This window comes from Dermacentor silvarum, chromosome 9, assembly GCF_013339745.2.
Source record: "Dermacentor silvarum isolate Dsil-2018 chromosome 9, BIME_Dsil_1.4, whole genome shotgun sequence".
In the NCBI taxonomy this organism is placed as follows: Eukaryota; Metazoa; Arthropoda; class Arachnida; order Ixodida; family Ixodidae; genus Dermacentor; species Dermacentor silvarum.
The window spans coordinates 69,014,422-69,035,105 of record NC_051162.1 but is presented as its reverse complement, the minus strand read 5'-3'; the positions used below and the strand labels follow the sequence as shown (position 1 = coordinate 69,035,105).

Below are 20,684 nucleotides of genomic sequence, written 5' to 3'. Positions count from 1 at the left end.
GATATGCGCAAATCTCACTTTGTCTGCTGACTTGAATTACGTGGTAATGAAGTTAGTCGCGTATCGCTTAATCCCTGTTGAAAAATAGTGGACTATTTTATTCTCAACACACGCGCTCGCGCTCACTCCAGCACTGCCATCCTTCGTCCTCATACAGTGGCAACGCCTCTCAGCAGCGTGCCCTAGAGATGACGTCGCTCCTAATAGTTCAGCGAATTGGGTATTACTTCACACAACTGGATTTCGGCCGATGAAGGACGGGACCGTGGATACGTGGGAGTAGAACACCGAACTATGCTGCTCGGACAAATGCGTACTTAAGCTCGTACATTGCGACATATTGTTTGCACTAACACGAATCTTGAAATGGTAATTATGATGGTCGAGCACCTAGCACGCACCGGTGTATGGCGGTTGGAGTAATTTGGTGAACTTGTTCTCTCTGTCGAAAAAAAAAGTAGGGGTGGTTTGCAAGTCTTTGAAGAAGGCTGTAGATTCCTTTGACTTCGTGCCGTGAAGCTATTAGTCGAGAGTGTGGCATACGCTTTCTAAGTATTTCAAAGATGCACGATTCTATATCTTAGTTTTCTTAGATTTTATCGTTCTGGGTTCGAAAAGTGGCCACCTGTTTGCTTTGCCTTGAAACAATCAATCACTATTTCTTAAAGTGTTGAGACGCTGCGTTCGTTTGGGATTACCTATAGAGAATACTAAAGAAACCCACAGATATCACCGCATATTCAATTCAATATCTGCCATTAACAAATCTCAGGCTTACGATAATATTGTACTCCTTCGCTTGCATAGCCATTGGTGGAGCAGTACATTCGCTCGGTTACGACGGACGCCGACGCTCACCGCAGGAACGCGCGTCTAAGAGCTGCACTCTAAAAAAGATTCCGCAACGCGATTCGAACGCAGGAAACCACAATCACGAGCTCGATGCTTTTCTGCAGCGCCATGAAACCACACGGAAAGGTTTGCTATTACACAGGTTCTGGATAGGCGGCTGTTACCCATCAATGTAGTGTTGTGGCTACAGTGAAGGACCCCCTCACTATAGTCAGTTCCTTAACATGAGCTCAGAAGAACCTCATTAATACAAGCCCATAAAGGATCTGTCGCATTGCGTAACAAGGGTGCGCGAGAGCACAGGCGTTGCTACTTTGACTATATGCCGAAGACGCTGAAATGACATAGAAAAATTTTTAGCATCTGATTAACCGCTTCACTAAAGCTTCACTTCATTTACATTCCAGCATGTGCATTCAATCTGCATATTTTTTAGAATACCCTGTTGCTTTCCTCTACCATCTCAATCGTCTCCGGGTGATTAGGTGTGGAAAAACGGTGACAGTAACTTAAGTATCCTTACATGATTTGAAGATGAAAGCATGAGGAATAGCCTAAGTTAACACCCTAAAAAAACTCTGTCTTAATCCACCCTAATCTACCTTGCTGTATTTTGTACCAACCCTTATCCACATCAATATACTTTATTACACCTTAAGCCACCTTAATCCACTTTAATCTTTCTTAATTCCCTTTATACAGCCTTAATGCACTTTAATCCAAATAATACATTTTTGGAGTTGGCCAGGTCTGTTTTTAGGGTGTGGGCCACGACGCAGATTTTCACCGCGCGATTTGTCAGCGCGAGCCGCAACAGTTCCAGCTCCGGGAACCGGACGTCATTACTTGGTCACGTGAATTTTTAACAGCGGAGCTGTTTAAGCCGGCCGTAATTTGTAGTGCGTTAACAGAAAAAAGGTGGGATGTGGACCGATCCTGGCGGTTGTGCAGAAAGGGTCCCAGCGCAATGGCTGACCCTGGCAAGCATGGTTGGAAAAACTTAAGCTTACTCAGTCATCGATAGCCAGTCGATAGCATACTGATAGCCAATCAATACCTAATCGATAACCGACAAATAATCAATTATTTCCGGGAAGTGCTGGCGATGACTTGGTAGTGCTTAGCCTTGCCAAACTAGGTGGCCAATACCTTGCGATAGCCAATCGATAGCCAATCAATCGCTAATCGTTAATAGACAAATAATTCATAAATTACGGGAAGTGCTGTAGATGCCATGGTAATTTCTTAGCGTAGCCCAAATACGTGGCCAATGCCTTGCGAATAGCCAACCAATAGCTAATCGGTAATCGATAAATAATCCATAAATTTCGGAAATTGCTGGGGATGACTTTGTAGCCTAGCCCAAAGGCCAGGAGTAGCTAGTTGCCCATCAGCGACTTTTAGCATTGCGCCTCCAGTGCAAGCTACGCTATTTTTTTAACATGGTGCCTCTCACTTGTCTACTCTCTGTTGTATTCTGAGTGCATGTTTCTTGGTATGGGTGCTACAAATATCCTTGCCCCAGGGCCGGGACTACACGTTGGGGACTGTTTTGTTCTTCGAGAGGGTATCCAAGTCCTCTGGAGAGCGTTCTATCGGCAGTGGTAAGCTATAGTATTTCAATTCAGTTTCTTCTTGTGAGCCTCCGCCAATTCTTCCCAGGTATTATGCGCCCCTAATTTCAGCAGTCTTTCTGTGGATGTGGTAGCTGGTAGTGCAATTGCGAATTTTTATGTCTTTCTTACAAGTATGCTCAACTTGTTTCTTTCCCTATTCTTCATATCTAAGTACGTTGTACCGTAGGTGATTCTGCTGTTGACCAATTCTTGTATGAGTTTTAGGGTCGCTTGTTCCTTTAATTCATGTCTTCTATTTCTGAACCCTCTTCACCAGGTTCGTGACCTGCGTGATCGTTTCTCGAAGTCGGAGTACTGTGGGAAGCGCCGCTCCATCATTCTGCAAGATTAATCCAATGACACGAAGTGTATTAACTTTTCGGATGTGGTTCGATTCAGTGTTACATCACGATCTGGTGTCTCATGTGAGGGGCGCCCTCTTGTTGTCTTTCGTAGAATCACCAGTTCCAATTTCTCAGGGGCACATGACAGTCCACAAGCACCCAGTTACCTTCCAGTACTCTCTACTGTCTCCTGAAAGGCTCTTTCTTGTCTTACCGTCGACCCCCCAAGCGTCCATATGGTTAAGTCATCCGCATACAGGGCATGTCGAATTCGCTCCACTTCACCGATAATGTTGGGTAGGGTGCTCAATGCCAAATTGAAGACTAGAGGGGAAATTAACGAGCCCTGAGGCGTGCCTTTGGCCGGGCCCTTCACTTTTTCAGATCTGAGATTTCATATACCCATTGTTGCCGTACGGTCAGATAGGAAGTCCTTGATGTAACTGTAAACTCTTTCCCCACAGTTGAAGCGGCCTGACGTGCACAAGTATCGCTTCATGTGAGACAATGTCGAAAGCCCCCTTTACGTCTAACGTTAGGATGGCTCGCTTTGCGTGTAATTAACTTATCTGTCACCTCCTCCTTGATCTGAAGGAGGATATCCTGTGTTGATAGGTGCGGCCGAAAGCCAAACATCGTGTTTGTGAAGTGCCCGCTGTCTTCCAGGTATGGTGAAAGCGTGTTGAGCACCATATGTTAGTGTAGTTTTCCCGCGCACAAGGTCAGCGAAATCGGCCTCAAGTTCTGTATGGCTAATGGACTTCCAGGCTTAGGAATCATGGTGACATCCGCATGTTTCAACATTAGCTGGCGTCAAGCCCGTTTCTCAACAATCATTGATAAATTCTGCCAAGGCGTCTATTTCTGCGTGATTCTTAATTAAACTTTCAAATAAAAATAAATGAAAAATAAAGGCTGTACAAACGGTGTAACATAGCATTGTGCGCGCGCGCACCTCTTTCCTATACGCCACTTACGCAGGAATCACATTGAAAAATTTGTAGCATTTCAGTCAAAAAGCCTTTAGAAGAACAGCAATTAGGGTCACTGCTATGCTTCATGATCAATGGAAATAATATTGAGATAGGGGATTGGGCCGAGTGCATTTGGCTCGTTTTGATCCGTACACCAGCAGGATCTGGCTCACGTACGATCTAAAATACCACCTGCGCACATCTGGTTCGCTTCCCTTATTTGAACCGTTCGATACCTTTTCTAGGAGAAAATTGCTTAGTTTTTTTGTCGTTACAACTTTATCTAACGGGTTTAAGAAATTGGCTCATTGAAAAAAAAGAAAGAAAGCTCTTCATTTTAGCGATGCTGACAACCTGCTGTGTAAAACGCAATGTGTACCGGAAAATGTTGATCAGCTGTTGAAAATAAAGCTTTATGTGCATAAATTAGGAACACGTTACAAACACACGCAAGAAAAGCTTGCACATGACGTACTAACCCGCATTATGGTGGTAATTCTCTTTTGAGTTACATTAGATGCTGAGAAGAAAAATCGGCGATTATTCCAAAACGCTGTATTGCATCTAATGTGAAAATCCCTAACATGTCATGGGATATGCATAATTTATTTTCCTAAGGGGTAGTTCTTCGCGAGCCACGTATTCTCAATAATTTAATAATGAGTAAGTGGCACCGCGAAATTAATTATAGAGCAGACGAGTCTGGCATGCATGAACTCGGTCAACTGATAAAGAAAAAACAGTTTCATCGTGAGATATCAGTCGAAGAAGAGGAAATGTCCCTGAGAAAAACGTTGTCGATAGGAAACTTCGTGTATTTCTTCGTCTTAAAATACCTATGCATTTTTAAATATAGTTATATTCAGGACGCAGGCACGCAAGAAATTGCGAGAAAATTCAACGCACGAAATACGTGGTGAGAGAAATATGCTTCCGTCAGGTTCATTCGTCAACTGCTCTCGGCCAACTTGAGTGCAAAATTTACCTCAAAGACAATAACCCCATAGAAGTGTTGAAGCAGTCATGAGGGCCTCGGATACAGAGAGTGCCTAGATACACAGACCAGAAAAGGAACGCACGTGTGCGACTTGCTTCATCGTAAAGAAAATGATAGAGCAGGTACCATTGTTTCACCTTTCAACTCACAGAGTGGGTCCTAAAATAAATGCGAACAATACAGTTCAGCAAATAGACCGCTAGTATCCCTAACCTTGTCCACTTAGAAGAACGCACTTAAATTTTGTTATCGCCTGCTTGCGAGTACTCAGCTCGATATTCAACAAACTGATTTAGTTGTATTATCCTAATAAGGTCAGTGGTACAAATCTAAATAAATTCATAATTCTGAGCGTAAAGACGCCAGAAAAATTCAAAGCCTTTTCATCGCTTTATTTAAATTTACATTTTTCGGTAATCAGGGACTTCGTTCCGGTGCAGCCTGCCTTGGCAATGCTTCGTATGAATGAGAAATTTATGAGAATGAAACGCCATAGGCACATTTTCTAGCACCAATGGACAAATTACCGGACCTGTGGCTTTTTCAGTTTTTGTAAAATACATGGACCAAGCATTAAAATATAGATCCATGAAGCGAGGTAGCGAAGAAACCTAGCGCGTGAGAGTTAATTCGTGCACACTGAGGAGCCTTCAGTCTTGGTCGTTGTCGCTCTTGTGAAGTAGCGTGCTCTGAGGCTTTTGAAAAATCTCATATCAGATTGCTTATGTAGTGAGCTGCCACAGCAACTCAGTGTTGTTCTCCTGTTGATACGCAATGGGTTTATTTCTCGACGGTGGCAGCCACTGTACATAATCAACTGTTGTGTGTTAAGTATAACCGGAGTCTCGTATATAAACTTGTGTAGGTATCCGAGATGTCTATCTTGCAATTTATCAATATTTATTATTGTAAAATGTTTTTTGTGTGACATCCTGCGCTTGACATACGTAACGTTTTTCCATAGTCTATATATCACTCAATATTGTCCGACAAAACTTAGAAACAGCATATGATAATTAGTTGCTTTTGGTGTCCTATATTAATTTTGCAAAATGCCGTTTTTCAGTATTCAACCGTGTTCTTTGTAAATAGGAGGTTTTTGTATAGGCTGCGTATTTTGCAGTTTACCTTTATTTCTCACATAGTGATAAAATTTTGAAATGTGAAGTCACTGTACTCAAACGGATATGTAATTCCAATGGAAGTAATGCTTTGATTATTAGTCCCGTTTGCTCATGAAAATTCACTTTCCTTGGATGCCGCCAATTTTGAGTCATTTTAGGGACTGGTTCGTTTTAGGAAATATGTTCTCGGTCGCCCTTATCCGTACTTCTTGCCGCTAGTCGCCGTGGAAGTTTCAAAATGAAACGGGACGTGAATTCAAAACGGTAAATACGGTGCGCACCACTCCAAAGCGTCACTCTTGGCACAGAGAGTAAAGAAAAACTAGGAGGGAAAGCGACGTGAGGCAACTAGCCCTCGCAAATCAAATACCGTTGTCTACGCTTCCTTCACTATTTGCTTCTTTGTAAACGCCAAAACTCAGCTAAACTTGTGCACTGCCACCAATGAGAGAGAGAGAGGGAGATATAAGAATAGGAGGGACGCTCTCAGAAAGCACAAAAGGGCCTTCACTGCCTTCTGAGCCGATGATCAGTGGGGACGGTGTTCTAGTATAATCTGTTCACTCAGAGGACGATCATCTAATTTCCTGAATGCGTTAATCATAGATTGTCTTTCTGCTTCAAATTGAGGACAGCGGCACAATAAGTGTTCTATGTTCTCCTCGCATCCGCAGACATCACATGCTGGACGGTCAGCCATTCCAATTAGTGCTGAACAAGCTTTCGTAAAGGCAACTCCCAACCAGAATAGACACAGAAGAGACGCCTCACGTCGGCGAACTCCGGCCGGAGGTCCGAATTGCATCGAAAGGTTTAGTCTGCGCAGTCTGGTGCGCCTCTTATGTGCATTATTCCACTCAGCTAATGAGAGCGTGCGAGCTAGAATGCGATGCTGTCTCGCAGCGTCGGTCCTTGAGAGAGGAATGGGGACGCGGCAGCCTTCTTGGTTTGACGTCCAGCTACCTTCTCCGCGTCATCATTTCCAATGATACCGCAGTGGCCTGGTATCCACTGAAAATAGATATCATGGCCTTTTTCCCTCAAGTGATGGATGAATTCCATCATTTACCACGTCAGCTGATCGTGAGATCCATGTCGGCGAAACGACTGTACACGTTGTAAGGCCGGCCTTGAATCGCAGAAGGCTGGCCATTTTCCAGGACTCTGTATTTATCAGATGAAGCGCACCGTGGAGAGCTGCGAGCTCTGCACCTGTAGACGTAGTGATCTGGAAAGTCTTGAACCGTTGAGGCTGTCGAAGGTTTCTCTCCCTATAGAGAGTTCCTGATAGATTTTTGTACACGCGTGCGTAGTCGGATAATATCAACTGCTCAGATGACGTCTTGCGGTCTCAACTTTGGATTTGCGTGAACACTTAGGCCTAGATTGCCCCGTGCTCGTTTGTTTGTAGTGCACCATGCATTTACTTCGCCACTTGTAGATAAGCAGATTATTCACAGTGCCCATAAATCGACAGCAGAGCTAAGCATACGTACGGCAATATGCGCAGTAGTACATCTTCGTCGTTTACTGGCCGAGAGGCGTTCATTCCGCTGCGGTACGATCATAATTAACGATTGTGTCATAATGAAAGATAATTTGCTGTTATTGAAATAAAAACAGGGCCGTCATGGTAACAGCTCTGTACCGGTCATCATGGCGTCGTAATAATGGTTCCGACACAGTCGGCCAAACCGCAATCTCGTATATGAAAGAATCATTTGACCCTCAATTTCTCATGATCACCTCACACTTAATGCAACCTTTATTTTCCTAAATTTAGACAAATTCTCCCTTTTCAATGAACAAGGTTAAACAGTTTTAGATCTAGGACTGTTTTTCTATTGTTGGCAGCAGTGCATAAGCAAATTAGCTTTTATGTAGCCCCAATTTTAGTACTCCGGCTGGTAGCTTGTCCGTTGTCTACTATACTCTCTGCTGAATTACACAATGAAAGAATAAAATATATCTGCAAATGCAACGACCCGAAATATAAGCCTTCAAGTTCACGATTTCTATATTAAAGCGGATCTTTCGGTATCTTGCTTCCCGGATATTGACAGGTCTGCTCGGTCGGCTTCTTGCTGAGTAAAGTGGGTTGGTCATAGAAATAGTGCAGTAGTAAAAAATAGATGGTCCGAATCAAAGTTGGCTAATCTCCGAGACAGTGAAATCGGCGTTCGCTTTCGCCACGTGGGGTGGGGGATTTCGGCATCTTGCTGATTTGGCTGGCAAATCTATCTCTAGCGAAGCTTCACATTTCTTCTAAATTGTGCGTTTTTTTTGCATTTTGATTCGGTTCTCACAGACGTGTTTCTTACCAGTTTTCAGTGAAACAGGTATTTTGACGAGGGTTATTGTTTGTAAACCACTGTTTTGCCGCGTAGATTTCTTGTGACGCTGCCATCGAGACTAACAAAATTAATCATTGTGAGAGTTTTTCAAACCATGTGACGTTTGGTCCCATGAATTCCATCTTGAAGCGATAAAGCAAAGTGAGATTGGGCTTTCAGGCGGAAGGCGTTGATGCCTATTTTTGACAGGTGATGCGAACATGACACCCGCATATTTATTTGTAGGAGTAACAATAACGTGCTTAGGAAATAAAAAAAATGTATACTGACGCTTTCATTGAAGCTATAGCAGTGTGTAGTAACTTTTGTAACTTCGCCATCATACGAGTTTAGAAGTAGTTCAAAGAAGTTAACTACCTTCTCAAAGAGCTAGAGTGTGGATAAAGGGCGCTGGGTGTCCAAATTCTGACCGAATAAATGCATAGATACGTGGCATGCTGAACATCATTTAAGCACGATCGGACGTACTATCACCTAATGGAACTAGGTCTGTTCAGAACTGAGAGAGCTTTTGTTAACTTATGAAATAAGCCTTGTGAAATCAAGTTTTCATTCAGGGAATAACGCGAATACACAAAGTCAAAAACATATACCTGTTGCTGTTATATATTCGGATGAAACGTGTTCTTGCATCTATCTTGTCATTCTGTTCTATAGCACATAGAAGTACGAGACGAGAAATGTGAGCTAGTAGAGTAGCTAAACGAAAAATAACTGACGCTATCATTTCAGTAGCATCTGCGTAGTGCTGTATTTAAGCCCTCGCAAGCACTTGCCTGATAATTGTGAACCAAAGTATATTAGACATATATTTTGTGATACATTTCCTGACATTTTTATAATCGTACAGCTCTACTATACGTGGTAGACATATTCTTTGTATTCCCGAAATTAAAAATATTCCCGGGTGCAGATCACGCAATTTTAGTCCTTCAGCTGGATTATCAAAGAGAGGTGGAGATTACTTGCGCGAAATATTAAAACACACATTCGAATAATAAAAAAATCACTAAATTCTTTTTCAGTGAAATACCTGGTAGCAAATATATATGCGCCGTCAAACTCACCGTAAAACTACTGTTGAATTTACTTTTTGACCGAAACGCTCTTTTAGGCATTGAATCGCAAAAGTAACTGGAACGCCCATGTATTTTTGTCCCACACTTTGGGCAATAATGTCTAGAAACTGGTGTCATCCTGGATAGTTATTTCAAATGGGTACCTGTTGCAAACACCCCAGCTACAATTTGTGAAGTCTAATATATGGCGCAAAGTAAAAAAAAAGTTAGGAAGTTCACTAGTGACTTTCAGTAGCACTACGCAGATGCTACTGAAATGACTAGCGTCAGTTATATTTCGTTTAGTTGCTCTACTAGCTCACATTTCTCGTCTCGTACTTCTATGTACTATAGAAAAGAATGAAAATATATTTAGTTGAATATCTGTTTCAATTTATTGTGCTGGTAGTGTCCGCCTGTTTATGATATCCAGCTCAAGGACAAGAGCTATGTCCCCTGCCAAAGGCGTCTTTAAGAAATTCCGGAAATGTTCAAAGCTATTGCCAGCATATTATGCAGTCATCACGCTGTTGATGAACGGTTAGTCATGTTAAGTGAAAGCGAATTAAGGCTAATGATTATTCTGAATGATAAATCGAGATCCGTTTTGAGCATATGTTCTTGTAGAGTACATATGTAAATTGTACACGCTTGTATTTCTGAAAATAAGAAGACAATAAAGCAAGTGTGGGTTTTATTATTTTTTATTCGAATATCCTAAAGGCACCGTTAAGGCATTACGTAGTTATATTGGCGGGCGGAGGGGGAGCAGTGGAGAGGTCAGCATTACATTCATTTACAGGCGCAACATAGGCACATACATACAAAATTTGGAACAGTAGAAGCAAACTCTACTCAATAGGCAACAAGAAGAAAAAAAAGACTGAAATGCTTTTCATTCATCACAGTGAATGGTTTAGTGATCTTTATTTCTAGAGATGAGAACTTGTAATTGAATCGGAATTAACTAAGGAGTTGATAACGCATGTCGCTACCACTTTCCTATGAAGCGAACTTTGTGTATTCGTATGCTGCTAAGCGGACACCACTCACCCCGCCCCCCTCCTTCCCTATCCGTGTAGCTACATACACTCTAATTCGTACGCTGCCTTCGTTCTGCTGTTGGCCAGCCGAGGTCTGCATTACTTTGCATTCGCTGGCACTGCCACGCTACTGAACGGTTGTAGTAAGGTGATGTGTGTCTTTTGTGTTCCTTGTGATGTAACCCACGGCAGATGGCCCTGCTGGCTGGTGGTTACCTGCAGGTACTCCTGCATTGTGCGGCTGGGACATGGGCTGCAGTTGAATTCGTGACAGCCTTCCATAACTCTGCTGCGATGGCGCACCCTCGTACGTTGTCACTGAAAACACTCCAATACTAGGATTTAAATTTTGCCATGGCTGCTGCATGAAATTTTGATTCCCTTGCCCCATTGCATTGTTTGAATGCAATGACGTGCCGTCCTGTGGAATAAATGACACTGCTCCGTTGTTCCACGAAGGCCATCTGGCCTGGACCGTAGCCACCAGTGGCATTCCGATATTTGGTTTACCTTGCATCCAGGGCAGTGGCACTGCCGGCTGAGCAATGCTTGGGACCATCATGACATGAGGCTGCCGTGGCTGTGGTACATGCTGTATAGTCTGACCAACATTCGGTGCTCGTATTGCAGAGTTTTGTGGCGTAGCTTGCTGTGCATTCGGTTCCGCCATTCCCGTATTCCACTGCGGGTGCATGGTCCGTCTCGAAAATTCTGACGCCACGCCGTTATTCATGAAATTTGGTGCCCATGGCTCTGGATTTACCTGCGGTTGACTGAGTCTTGCTATTCCGTTTTTCGGCTGCTGCTGTGAACTTTGCTGTCCACTTGACACTAATGCACTGCTCCACTGCTGCGGCGTTGACTGTGCTGGTGTCGCAGACATGATGCTGTTGTTAGAGACCATCAAAATCCAGGGTTGCTGCACCGGCTGTACTTCGTTCCGTCTTCCTATTCAATTCCGTTCGTAGAGTGAGCCCTGCTGGAAATCTGGTGGCACCATTCCGTCATTCCAGAATTGCGGAGTCGACTGCCAAGTTGACGGGATCATCCCAAAATTTTGATTCCTTGGCGGCCATGATTGTTCCATAGGTTTTCGATGATTTATTGGTTTCATCGCGGTGCTGGATTGTGGTGGCTGAGAGCGCTGGGGAATCGTTGAAGCCACTCCACCATTCCACTGAGGTAGCAGGAGTTATGTGCAGGTGGTGAAGCCATTTCGTTATTCTGATGACTTGGCGTCCATGGTTTCTGAGCACTAGGCCGGTTATTTACTGGGGACATTCCCGTGTTTGTAAACGGCGGCTGTGCTTGACTGGAAGTCACTGACCCCACCCCGTTATTCCAGCCTGGCTTAGTGGCATGCACAGGAAATCCTGTTGCAGTTGGGGGTTTCGATGCTTGCTGTTGCGATGGCTTTGTGTTGTTTCTATAAACGTCACTTCCACTCGTTTTAGCTTGGTCAAGTGGCTGTGCCCCTGCGCCTAAATGTCAAATAGCAGTCGTAAGAAACATATATAGTGACATTCTTCTTGTGGACAATAACGAACACGTATAAAACTTTCTCATTTTCCGAGAATAAACTATTGTAACAAAAGGTGTTCTGTAATATTCTAACTTGAGTTAAAATGATATAGTTGGGAATATATTTTGCAACTTGATTAAGTTTACATCTGTTAAAACACCTATTGCAATCCTTACAGTTGCAGTTCACGTAAAAATGTGTCAAATCTAAGCTTTTTACAAAATTAGTCAACATGCAACACGTGGATTCTTATAAGAGTGGGTAGTACTGATTACGCGGAAAAGGTGCTGCCCTAAATCATGCAAGCAAACAATTAGATGTGCCTTTTATTCCAGATCAGAAAAAGTTTCCCATCATAATGTTCGTCCGGTGTTGGCTAAGCAGCATTTCCTATAAACAGAACATTTCTACCAAGAAGAATCCACTTTATCACAAAGCTGTTACGCTGAAAAGCTTCATGAAATATTTCTATATATCGGTAAATATGTGCGTTCAAATGGTGCATGACATCCATGTTTTCATAAAGAACACATGTGCCGCGGTATGTTTGATTCTAAAAATTTCACAATGCTGGTTTCTATAGAATAAACTTCCATTTTAAGATTATAATACAAAACAAGAAAAAGTAAGCACTCACTTTCTCGACATGTGCGTCGGCATTCTGCTAAAGTTGGAAAGCTGTTTCCTGTGTACTTGCACCCAAAGTCGGGCAAACACTTTGCTTTCTGGGCGCTATAGTAGAAAACATCAAACGTGTCGGAGCCGCAATTTATAACAGGGCGATTGGTGAAGCATACTTCCCCTGGAATTCAAGAATTGAAAACACTTATTGCATATATTAAACGCTCTCTTTCGTCTGTAGTATAAGGAGCTCCAGATGTTCTAACCTTTCTTTCCGTGCACACAGGTCTTAGTAATGAAAGTCCCACATATGTGTCTTAATTAAAGGCATTTTAGAGCAATTGAGATATATTGAACTTGTAACAAAATCAAGTTTGCAGAGCTCAATCAGAATAACATCAAAGGGTAATAAATGGCTACAACGAGTTCTAAGGAGTCCTTACACTTGTTCGCAGAAAAGCAAATTTTAGAGTCCAGTACTGATTATATGAATAATATTTTGCCTAAATTTCTTTCCGTCACATTCAAATTAAACCTTACTTGTGCCGACTTATTGTGCCAGCGTCCTTCATGTGATGTTCTCTTTTACACTCTGATTTGTTCTGCTTCTTCCAGCGTGCTGAAAATACATCACTGCCGACCGCACAATGGATAATGCGGGAAGCCATGTTTGACGGCTACAAAGTATTTCCTACCCTCTGGCGTTCTCTACCATGCACATGCACATACGTACCATAGCGTTTCTACACTTCTTCTCCCTCAGTCTCCATTACCGTATACCAATGCACACGGTAGAAAGATAGGGACTATCGAAAACAAATATTCCACACATGGAGAGATGGAGCCTTCAATAAATTATGCATTAGACGTTGCCGTATGTCTTGGTTTATGGTCTTGGCGAGGTTTGGCCATATGTGATCAGTGTCCAATAAAACCCCCAATTGAATCAACTTAAAGCCTTTGAATCTTGTTTTCAATCGACTAATTTATGACTTAATTATACTAATAAAAAACATCGTTCGTTTAAGATTTCTGTCTGTGAAGTTATTGAATATCACAAACATGAAAGCTACGGAGTGATAGAAAGCACCCCATTTATGTATTGAGGCGTTTTAAAATGGGTATATAGCAAGTATACTCGTTTCCTCCTCCAACTGAATAAAAAATATGTTTTTTGTAACGCTTTAGTTATGGTTTTTATTAGCGTGGGGAATAACGTGAATAGTGTGTGACAAAGAGAACTAAATTTAAGGTAAATTATGGGGTTTTACATGCCAAAACCATAATCTGATTATGAGGCACGCCGTAGTGGGGGACTCCAGAAATTTGGACCACCTGGCGTTCTTTAAGTTGCACTCAAACCTAAGTACACAGGTGTTTTCTCATTTCGCCTCCATCGAAATGAGGCTGCCGTGGCCGGGATTCGATCCCGCGACGTCGTGCTCAGCAGCCCAACGCCATAGCCATGGAGCAACCACGGCGGGTAGAAGAGTACTAGAGATAGTGGTGTAAGCTGCATTTTTCAGACAATGTTTCTTAACGTAGACAGGCTTAATCACACACCAATTTCAACATGGGTGTTATATAGTGGCGAATCTGCAGACAAACGGAGCATTTTATTGCGTGGCGCAAAATAATTTCACATAGTTTGTATTTGACTACTGTAACAACCGTAAAAACGCTTCATATTTAGAAACCAGTGACACTATGTAGGTCATGAAGGTCATTGTAGGCGTATTTAACCCCAGTTACTGTGACATAGATGCAATCAGAAGTTAATTATTAGCGTAACGGGATGGTCCTAACTTTCCCTAACCAGCAACGCGTTCATAACAAAAGCAAGAACAACTAAAAAACACATAGCTTGACAATTTACTTGTCATTTGCTTAGTGCCTAAACAAGGTCTGTCTACGTATACAACCTATTTACTCACGGCTTCTGCAAAGTTCATTGCACTCTGACGTAGACTTAAACGGAGCCCCTTGGAAGCACGTCGACTCACAGCTGCTTGTTCTGCGGTCGAAGTAATATTTCATTGATGAGCATTTAGATCCGAAGCCCAGGACACGGATACCGCATCTAATATCTTTTGGAAAAACATAGTAAGCTCATATGAGGCAAGAACAAGAAAATAAATGCGTGAAGTAATCAATTTAGCGAGAACTTCATGTTTCTTCTGCCATTTGGATTAAAAGAAAACACACTAAGCAATATTTTGGCAGATCTAGAGTGCGTAAAATTTATAAAAAATACAAATTTCATAGCATATTCTTCTATTTAAAATACTGTCTCAACAATTTTCGAAAAAGTGTTTTCTTATTTGCCATCGTGTAAATTTGTGATCTTATCTTTTCGATGGCGGATCGATCTACTCCCGTAAAATAAACTGAAGTTTCTGTTCGAAGCTGTTTTAGTTATGAAGATGCTCTGAAATTTTTGCCGTTCTACTGTTGAAGCCATAACTAAAGCAGCACACTTTATAAATCGTGTATATATACCGATATAAAGTTATTTTGCATATATACTGTTGTCAAATTTACAATATCGATGCAACATTAATACTTCTAATACTTTCAGAGAATTTGGAACATCATAATACCAATGAGTGTGGTAGTTGGTATAATAAGACATGAACATGCATCTATTATCAAAAATGGCGCCGCGCAGGTTTTCACAATGACGTGTTCTTTCAAGGTTAGAAAGATTTGAAAGATTTCAGACATGGGCAGTGCAAAAGGACGCTGCCAATTGGATGCATCGTCACTCGCTCCTGAAACGGCTCGGCTGGAGACAATGCAGTGTTCCGCTTCCGACTGTTTGCATTAGCAATGTGCGCACACACGCTGATGAGCTGCACGCAAACTAAATAGTGGTGCATACGGTGGTCGTAACGGAACAGCCAGTAGACGGTAAGCTACGTTTATCTAATCCTTGCATCAAGCACATAAGAGTGCCAATGGGTTTCTGTCACTGTCATTTCTTGCATATCCCAAAACGATGACGCACTGGCGTTCATCATCCCGTAAGCGTTATAAGATGCCTGCTATAGGCCAGAGGGTTGTTTCTTCTGCGTAGAGGGTTGTTTCTTCATTCGGTTGATGAGATGAGAGATGAGAAGAGCTATCACTTGTGGTTTAGTGTAAGATGTTTTGGCTGCTATGGCCTGCGTGTTTCCGCATAAAATGCACAACTGCCCAAATTATTTTACTATAGGCAGCTTCGTACGAGTGTTATTGCCGATCAGCCGGATTTTTTTTTTTTCATTTTTACGCTCGGAGCTTCAGAGGCGCATTGCAGGATGACTGCATGCGATAATGGCCGATTAAAAGCAGAAGCATTTGCTAAACACCTCAAATGCCTATTTCAGGGAGGCAAATACTGCGCCGCTTTCCAAAATGTTTCCGGCGTTCTAGAATGATAATATGAAAAAATAAATAGGGTGCTTTGCACGACCGCCCATCATTGAAAGCGTTCGCAATGTTTGCAGTTCTGTTCGAAAATTTCATTCGGCATTTGAGATTACTCTAAAAAATTTCAATTTGCGCCGTTTTGAAGTAATTTTTGTGAAGATCTTGATTAGGGGCTGCGTGTGAGGTGACTGTTACTGTGTTAAAGATGAGGGAGTGAGTGAACTAACTTTATTTAGGTCCAGAGAAGACGCAGGGGAGACCCCGTGTCCAAGGTTTCATAATTTTATGGCTGAAGGACTCGTGTTGACGGTAGCGCCTGGAGCCTTCACAATGACTCATGAGGCCAAAGCTACAACCACAAGGGATGTCGCGAGCGAATATACGCACTGCCACTTACGGGACGAGAACGATTGTATTTTATCTGTGCATTTGCAGTACTAAATATACGGCACGTGGCGCCTGTGAATACTATGGGCTATATACTGTAGAAACTACGTGGCGTTGTGGCTTCGAGGTCGCTGCTTTAATGGACGTTGTCAATGCTTTCGACATTGTTTTAATTACCAACAATACCTGTAGGCATACATATTATTATTGTGCGTAGGGGCGACTTTTGGGGCTTATCATAATAATTGTCATTTGTGAGTTTTTTCTGCCGCCGGTGCCATTTTAAATATCATGGCAACAAAGAACTGCGCATAAACAAACGTCCGTTTTGTCAAGAACAGTTTCTATTCGATGCACGTGTAATCCTCGTTAACTACAGTATTGCCATGTCTGACTAAAAATTACGTGTACAGATACTAAGTAGTGCTCTCAGAGGTTATGACTAGCGCAATACCTTGCACTAATTGCAGAGCATTGTAGTTTTGCGATTGCTCAGTAGGCCAGTTTCGCCCGAAAGGCGAAGCATCGATGAGAGAGCAAATTAGTAGACGTCTTTACGAACTAAGGATAGTAGTTTTATTGGCCGTATAAACTTGTCAACATTCGCTCAGCACGGTGTAACGCTTGTACACAAACACGGTGTAACGCATGCACAGTTAAACATCAGCACATCTCGCTCGATGACCACGGAAACTCGCTATCAAAACGCTGGAGTGAAGAGGCGCGGCAGCAGCAACGAGCGAATTCACCTTCGTGCCGTCTCTCGCTTCAACGCGAGCTAAACGTCGAAAGCACAGAGCATACGAAGCTACCGGCACTAGTTGCACTTTGTGCACATCGCAGATCGCTTGGAACATGAGGCCTGCGTGGTCACGCACTTTTTCCACGTCGCAGATCGCTTTCAAGTTACGGCGCCCACGCGGCCGCCACTGGAGTAAAACGCCCCCTCAGCTCCTCCCCGCCAGTTCTCACCCCTCCCCCCGGTGCCTTGCGCGCGACAGAAGAAGCGCGCTCCCGCCCCGCCTTTCTCCTACGCACGTGCAAGATATAGCCGCAATCATCGGCTCAGCCTCGAAAGCTTTCACTCGCACATGCAGCGTACGACGCGTGGAGACGATGCTTAGGGCAAACGAAGCGGAACGCCTGCGACAGCGTCGTCTGGCCGCAAGCTTGGCTTACCCACATTTTGTCTTTAGGGGAAGGGCTGGTGATATTTTTTTTTTCCTCAAGCTGTGTCAAGGGGAAAAAATTCGGGGATGATGAGGTGGCTTGAAGACAGAAAAAGTGAACTTCGTGTGTCGTCGATGGCGACAAAGGTCGTCGTCAGTGTAGAAGAATGGGCTGGATGGACCCATAAGACATACCCAGTTTTGCGCACTCCAAATGCTGTCGCATGAATGGCTCATTCCATCCAACTTACCACAAGCAAGATAGCTTCTTTGAGGCTCCAGTAGCATCGTACATTGGAAAGCGTTTCTGCTATCATGCCTGCTAAAACAAGATGTATCGCGAACACCAAGCACATGGCTGACACGTACTTTTCAACTGCCATGACGTTTGTACAAGAATATAAAAATCAGAAAAACTCATATCATGAAAAAAACACACACATAAGAATATAACACGCTCGTCTTACCATGCAGCCGTGGCTTCACTGCAGATGAGACGGCGACCAGTGCCAAAAAGCAGATCGCGCTACGCGTCTTCATGTTCTTCGGCTCTCTGCACTACTGTAGTGGGGACGATTATCGTACTATTGTAATAAAACCTAACATATGCTATAACAATTGTTAGCGGTATTTTTTGCGCAATTCTATTTTAGATGACTTCAACGCAAATAAAATCTTCGATGATTCTTAGAGCAGAATCGGTGGAGCTTCACCGAGCACGCAATGCTATAGACACGAGGCATATCTTCCGTAGTTCAAATATTGTGTGATAATTGAAAGTTGCAATCCACCAAAGGAGTGTAAATGTAGCTCGCCATCTGTTGCATTGTTAAACGCCTCGCTTGTGGCCTATAACTTACCGCATAAAGGTACTCAAAAGAGGATACACTGACACGCAAGCCGCACAATTGTTCATACAGAAAATAAATTTTGCGTCACCGTAAAAGTTTTATTGCCAACACATTGAAGTATCTTTTGCAGGTATGTTTAATATGAACATTACGTTTTCCAATGTGTCAGCGATGGAAAGGAAACATTCGGCCGAGACACTTAGGACTGCTTACGTGTGGGAACACGAAAGCACTATACCTTTTGTAGAACTCGGAACGTCATGAACGTGCTCATTTTAACACTCACGACTTGGCGCCTCCTCCTCACCATTGGCTGCACTATTACGTGCCCAATGACGCAGGCACTAGGCCACATCTTCAGTCAGCGAGCCGGCTGCGACGCGACTTGCGTGATCACGCACGCAATAGGCACGCCTTTAGTAAACCAGAACCGTGGAGCCGCCGTGCATGGCGTCGGGGAAGTGTGCTCGTCTAGCACCCCGGAGGCTCGGGTTTGATTCCCACCCAGACCGAAATGTACCAAATTTTCATTTGAAAGCCATTAATTTACTTTGCTTATAAGAATCTCCCTGAGAAATGTGTCGTCAATCCGAGCATTTTTGACGTGCTTTTACCCTTTGCGGCGTCGGACATTTTTGGTAGCATCTTTCGGTCACCCAGACGAATTTTGCGTAAGGGAGAATATCATGCGTTCACGTTAAAAAAAGTAACAGGGAAGCCACCGATCACCTGATTTATATGATGCATGTTCCTACAACTGATGCCGTGTATCTGCACATGATAATGCAGAAACAAAGCAGAAAGGATACAGTAAAAATATTCGGTTACATTGGTGCGTTGTTGTTAAGGGGCCGTTCTGGCTTCTCAAAAACTGAGTATTTCTAACTTCAGCTATCTTCGTTACAGACTTAAACTTCCAAAGAAACTCAGTTGCGCGCATGATATTTCTCACTTCAAGGCCGGTAGCTTGTAAAAGAATACTAGACCAAGTTTTTACAGAATAGGAGATTGATGAGAGCGTTGTGTAATTGAAGGAGAAAAAAAATATTTCATTACAGAGAATACGATAGCCACGCAATAGTAAAGAGTATCAGTTTCATCTTTAGTAGACTTAAAAAAGGCTATGGTTCAGTAGTAAAGAATTTCAAAGCCAGCAGTAAACCCTGTATCTTTGAAAAGTACTTCATTATGACAGACACCATCAAAAGGCATTTTCTATATAACAACGCCAGCGTTTTATAACATTAGACTGTAGTTCCCATTGAGAACAAGGACACCAGTATTTGACCTAATCGATGACATACCATGTCGTCAAATACGTTTCTTTGACGACGCAGTGCCATCTAATTCATTTGAGTAAAGAAACATTTTAGCAGCCTCTAGATCTCTTTCAAAAAGCATAATAGATTCACTTTGCTGATCAGTTGCAGTGTCCTGGGGCGCTTAACGTAAAGATATTCCCAAACTGTTTTTATTCCAATCTCCTGACATCAAATTTACGTAACCACCGACGCAAGCATTGGGTGGTGACCCACAGCGTTGTCTCAACAACCAACTCAAACACTCTCCTCGTTTATAGGAGGTCGCCTTTGTTCTCTTTTGAAACGAATAACATTGCCTTACTGAAAAGTGTTTGTTATCTAATTGGCTCACAAGAGGCGAGGAGCACGCTCTAGTGAAGAGGGTTTTGATGGGGCTGAGCCAGCACAGTGAAAATAGATAAGCGCATGAAGAGGGTGGTGCCGGCTTCAACGATTGGTGCGCTTCGCCTTACTTAGCTTGCGGTGGCTGGTCGAAAATTGCGGCGGCGTGCCAGGGAAGGATAAGGATGCCGCTAAAACTAATCCTCAGCAAGGAAGAGTTGGCAGAGCGATGTCGTACACATGCCGAAGGGGATCAATAACGTTTTACTGCCACACAAGAAGGTTTAGCATGCGCAAATACATACATGCTCACCGGCAGGTGCGAGTAGCGAGGGCCTGAGCGATCGGCGGGCAGCCATCTTCTATTTCTTTCGGAACAGGGCAGTCGCTGGCTATTCAAAAAAGTTTTCAGTTTTTTTCGGCATATTGATGTATTTTTTTTCGCGTACACGTCACTTTGACGCGGTGAGATTTCGCGGTTTTGTGAGGTCGCGTGACAGACAGGAGAAGTGGGCGCTGCCCGAAAATATTGGACCAATAGCACAGGGCTAATGATGAAAAGGCATCGAATCACGAATAATTATTTTTATTTTGTGCGGTTTATTGATGCAAAATCAGTGTGCGCACGTTATATCAGGTGGGGCGCTATCGCGGTTTTCGTGACGTCGCGTGACAGACAGGCGAACTTGTGAGTGGCCCGAAAATCTTTTGACCAGTC

General features: G+C 43.1%; 1 protein-coding gene across 1 annotated transcript; it reads right to left on the bottom strand.

The window, feature by feature from the left end:
* Window positions 1-10,025: 10,025 nt before the first annotated feature.
* Window positions 10,026-18,243, bottom strand: LOC125940076 (uncharacterized). Its single transcript, XM_049655747.1, has 4 exons — window positions 17,940-18,243; window positions 14,440-14,592; window positions 12,522-12,686; window positions 10,026-11,837 (listed from the first exon to the last, which is right to left on the bottom strand). Exons 1-4 carry the CDS (start codon window positions 18,010-18,012, stop codon window positions 11,473-11,475), a joined length of 756 nt encoding a protein of 251 aa, XP_049511704.1. The 5' UTR covers window positions 18,013-18,243; the 3' UTR covers window positions 10,026-11,472.
* Between the last annotated feature and the right edge of the window lie 2,441 nt (window positions 18,244-20,684).

Excerpts from the sequence above, each read along its gene's own strand:
- LOC125940076 (XM_049655747.1), bottom strand. The coding sequence starts at position 18,012 with ATGAAGACGCGTAGCGCGATCTGCTTTTTGGCACTGGTCGCCGTCTCA. Across the intron at positions 12,687-14,439 it reads CAATGAACTTTGCAGAAGCC|GGGAAGTATGCTTCACCAAT; the intron begins GTGAGTAAATAG and ends CTTGAATTCCAG. Across the intron at positions 11,838-12,521 it reads CCGACGCACATGTCGAGAAA|GGGCACAGCCACTTGACCAA; the intron begins GTGAGTGCTTAC and ends ATTTAGGCGCAG.